Below are 4,929 nucleotides of genomic sequence, written 5' to 3' on the forward strand. Positions count from 1 at the left end.
AAAACAGACTACTCAGAAGCCCTCTGTGCGTCCTCCAACCACAGAGAGAGACTTCGAAGCAGGAATCCATCCTACAGGTTCCCTCTGGGGCCTTCCCCCGGCTCAGAGCTCCAGAGTATTAAAGTGATTATCCAAACACATGTCCACTGATAGCCGGGGCAGAAAAACGAAACCCTCCAAAAAAGCTCATGTTCCATTTCCTCTACGTCTCTTCTTCGTCTTAACTTATTGACCCACCATTTCATAAGGTTTCCACAACGTCTTAGCCCCTCTGACATTCCCTCCTACTGTAATGGAAAGAATAACCAACTCTGCCAATTTCCCCACAAGCCTGCACGCTGCGACCCCCGCCTCTCTCCAGGAATTTATCGTAATCCAGTCAAGGGCTAGCACTTCACCGGCAGGTGAGGAGGAAACGGGAACGAAAGCCAAACAGTTGCACTCAGGGAAGGAGAGCGAGTGGTCATTCTGACATGCTTAAGCAATAGCTTGCTAGTGGCAGAACTTATCCTCCCACTACCACATGATACCAGGGCAGAGGAAAAGAGGCATCGCTAATTTTCATCTACTGTTGAGAACGTCTCCCGAAAGGATTGAATTCACAGAGGTTAGGAGACTAGAGAAGAAAGCTGTTTTAAGTTCATTTTATGGCCAAGCATCAGCAGGTTAAAAAAAAGGCAAGAAAATTCCATGGTGATTATGCTAGCTAGAACCATAATTAACCACAACGGTCTGTCAGCAAGGTAAAGTCTTTCAGAAAACCGAAAATATTTTCTTTACTTAAATAATGTTAACTTCAGCCAAGCAACTGTTCACAGGAACTCAAGGAAAAAGAAAAGAAAAATCCAGTTACTGTTCACACCAAAGAATGAATGTCAATCATAAACCAAAGGTACTTTGGTCAAAGTGTAGCTGTAACAGACACGTGTGGCATGGGGGCAGGGAGCTCCCTGACGGTGGTGTGACAGGGTCATAGAAGGCCTGTGAGACCGGCCATGTTCTGTGAGACAGACACACTGCCATGCCCCATTTCCAGGCCCATAAACACCAGCGTTTACCAGCTGTCTGGTTAAGACAGAGCGTGCAACATCCCGGCGTTGACAAGCGACTCCGGGCTTGCAGACGGGTCTCTTGAGGAACGATGCTTGGTGCCATAGATGAAACACTATGGTCTCAAGCGGAATGCATGGGAGGTTGCCAAACTATTTCCTTAGGGACTTTATTTCGTGTTGGTCTGTGACCTTAGCTGGAGCGCATCCAGGTTGACCCGGCAGGCAGTTCAGAAAGCCATCGGTGAGGAATTAAGTTGGGCAGCTTCTAGGAGATGAAAGACGGTGAAAGTTAAGGCCTTTATCTGCAAACCATACTATATTAATAAACTCTATACACCGTATTTACAAATGCATTCTCTTGTATTAAAACTAACAGTATTTTTGTTCACAGTGCCATTGTTTATACAGGTAGCAATCCCATAATACTCATGTATTTTGGCATGGGACTCAGTAGCGCTTGGTATTTACAGAACATGTACACGTGTGGGTGTCAACATGCCACTGCCACGGGGTCAGCAACAGAACAGGGCTGGGCCACGGGGGCAACGGGATGGGCTCAAGAGCACCTTCCCTCACCGGGACAGGAAACACGGATTCTGCCCGGGAGAAGACCCCAGCGTCAAGTCCGGAACAAAACAATGAACTCCTTGCCTGGTTCCCTTCGGGGACACGGAGGAACCTTAGTCCAGAGTTTGAGACCCACTGTGTAGTGCATAAAATACAAAAGTTAAAAAGATTTATTATTATCTTTACAATCATTATTATTAAAATAGAAGGTACTTTCTCGCTCGCGCACTCCTTTGCGTCCTGCACGACAGACCGAGGCGGGGTTCCAAATATGCTGGTGGTTTGGTCTTGGGGCTCAGCACTCTGAGGGCGCCGGGACCGGCTCTGGACGCTGCCGGAAGCGCTGCCTCTCACACTGTGACCCAAGGCCTGGGGGACACGCAGAAGCACCTCTTCTGACGCCCAGTCTTCTCCGCGGGGGGTGGCGGCGTGGCCCTACACTCAGCTGAGGTGACAAATGGCTTCTGTACACTCGGAAAGAGGAGGGGAGATCCGGGACGAGGAGGAGGAGGGTGGTCAAGATCTGCCCCCAGAGAGTCCAGAGGGTCCATTGCCGGGGCGGCTCCACCCTCTCCGCTCGCTCGCTGGGAAGTGGGCGGCTGGGGTCCGCGGCGCAGGGCGCAGGGCGCAGGGCGCAGGGCGCAGGGCGCAGGGCGCAGGGCCTAGGGCGCGTCGGCGGGGCCCGGCTGCGCCTCCTCCTCCTCCTCCTCCTCCTCCTCCTCCTCCTCCGGACTCGGGCCGGCGGGCTCCGGGCCACCGCTGCCATCGCCATCGCCCTGGCCGCCACTGTCGCCGCCGCTCCGGGGCTGCGAGCGCAGCAGGCTCGTCCACTGCGCCTTGTTGTGCGTGAGATGGCTCAGCATGTTCTCCGAGAGCGGGCTGTTGCCGGTGAAACGCGCCCATTCCCCGAAGAGCGGCTCCACGATGTAGGTCATGAAACCTGGAGGAGAGCAAGGCATGGCCGTGAGCCCCGCGAGAAGCCCTGCTCGCCCCGGGACCGCGGCGAACCCACGCGGCCCCTACTCATCGCGCCGGGGGTGTGCCCGCGGGCTTGCCCCCGCACCTCTCCGTGTCTGTCTGTTCACTGGATAAACGACACCGCAAAAGCTGAGACTACCAAGCACCCAAGAGTGGAACCCTTAAAGTCTCATCTCGTATCTGAAAGGTTAGCGGTTCAAAACCGTCTACAGGCTGCTCCCCTGGACTAAGACTTGGCTGTCTGTTTCTGGTCAAAATCAGGCCAAATCAGAACCTGTTGCGGCGGCATTGGCCGCCTCGTAGCGACCCTGCTGGGCAGAACAGAACTGTCATCTTTATGAATGCAGACTGCTGCGGCATTCTCCCTTCAGCGCCAGCCAGGTGGCTTCCAACCGTGGACCCTTGTTGGACTGTTGAACGTGTAATCTTTGCACCGACAGGGCTCTGTGGGTAAAGAAGGCAGGCTAGGAGACGCTGCAAAAGCACTTCCAGGGTCCCAGGAGGGTGCTCCAAGCAAAGCCTGAGGGTCAGGAGGACAATGAAATGATGTCATCCACGCCAAATGCTCCCCGGCAATTACCAACCCAAACCACACCAATCAAAGCCCCCAAACCACACCAAACTCACTGCCCTCAAGCTGATGCTGGCCCCTGGCAGCCCGATGGGGATTTCTGAGACTGGCACTCTCGATGGGAGCAGAAAGCCTCATCTTTATTTCTCCCTGGCGGTTTCCACCTGCTGACCCTAGGGTAGCAGCCCCACGTGTCACCTATGGTGCCCCCAGGGCACCTTTTCCTCGAGCCTTGTCAATAATAACGATAGGCTACCATCACGCGGCAGAGGGAGAAAGGCATGAACGAAGGAAGTTAGGAAGGAAGGAACACAAGCCAGTGTTGGTTCTAGGGAGACTGGGTGGAGGCTGAGTAGAGGGCAATGCCTTCAGGAAGGTACCTCCCACAGGATGTATTTTCAGAAGTATAGCTTTGTCATTTGTCGTACTTTTCAATTGTGTGAAGTTCACTTTCAATTCTTATTTTTACCCCCATTAAATCCTGCTAGGAAGGTGGGCCTGGTAGGGCAGCAGTTAAAGCACCCAGCTGCCAACCTAAAGGGTGGGGGTTCCCCCCCCCCCCAGCTCTGTGGGAGAGAGAGCTGCAGTGTCTGGGTCCACCAAGATTCACAGCCTGGAAAAGGCTGGGGGGTCGTTCCTTCTGGCCTCTGGGCCTATTATGAGTTGGAGCGGACTCCACCGCGGGTTTGTTTTTTGGTTTTGGAAAATTCTGCTTAAAGGCTTAGTAAAGATGGTGGGATATTAAAGCCCATTCAGGAATTGACTGGCTGGCAGTGGGTTTTAATATCCTACAAGCTAGACTTTCTTATTTGTATGTCTGCAGACTTATTTCCGACTTGGTGCTGTGTAATCATGCTTTGCTCATTTCCATATTCTACATGTTGCACTAAGTAAAGGTAAGGTTCACTGTAAGCTTGCATCATGCCTTTTGGCTGTATATAGGTTTTATTATATTTCCTCAAAATGCAGGTGTAGGAGAACAGGCAATTTTTTTCTGTATCACCACACCTGCCAACAACTAACCCAGGATATTTATAAATTATGTGGATTATAAAGCTTTATCTGATCATCTGTTTATTGGATAAATAGCAAACAGATCTTTGAGGTCAATACCAAAATGCAAAAAGGATTTAGAGTGCCAAATATTACTGTACATTTCTACAGTATCACATGTTTTTTATGAGTATATAACTTAAAATTGTTAAGTCATTTAAATCCAAGGAAGAAAACATAAGCCAATGACTCAATGTCTTTATCTAACATTTTGTTAACATTGTGTAGGAAGTCGACAACAAGAATTTTTCGTTTTTTGGTTATTCTTGAATATTATTTACCCCTTCACAATTCTTTGTTCTAATTTCTAATACTAGTAATAGTTTGACAAATTAAACTATTTAAAAGATCAAAGTTTGAACTATGAAGTCTTATTGTTTACCATAAGTATAAAAATTAAAAACCCTAACATACTAAACCCCAATATTAAAAAAAAAATCAACTCACTCTATTCCTGAATTGACCCTTGATATATGAAGGAGCCCTAATGGTGTAGCAGGTTATGAGTTAGGCTGCTAACTGCAAGGTTCCCACATCTTGGGAAAAGATGAGGCTCTCTGCTCCTCTAAACAGTTCCAATCTTGAAAACCCAAGGAGTGGGTCTATTCTACAGAACAGGGTCCCTGTGAATCAGGATTGACTCGATGGCTGTGGGTTCTATCTATCTATCTATCTATCTATCTATCTATCTATCTATCTATCTATCTA

At 49.5% G+C, this 4,929-nt stretch overlaps 1 protein-coding gene across 1 annotated transcript in view; it reads right to left on the minus strand.

The window, feature by feature from the left end:
* Positions 1-2,281: 2,281 nt before the first annotated feature.
* PDE7B (phosphodiesterase 7B) overlaps positions 2,282-4,929 on the minus strand; it is a 353,046-nt gene continuing 350,398 nt past the window's right edge. The window contains exon 13 of the mRNA XM_004702154.2: positions 2,282-2,559. Within this exon, the coding sequence (XP_004702211.1) occupies positions 2,282-2,559 (278 nt within the window). The remainder of the gene's footprint in view (positions 2,560-4,929) is intronic.

This window comes from Echinops telfairi, unplaced genomic scaffold, assembly GCF_000313985.2.
Source record: "Echinops telfairi isolate 266 unplaced genomic scaffold, ASM31398v2 ScPeMD7_3533;HRSCAF=4204_0, whole genome shotgun sequence".
Taxonomy (NCBI): domain Eukaryota; kingdom Metazoa; phylum Chordata; class Mammalia; order Afrosoricida; family Tenrecidae; genus Echinops; species Echinops telfairi.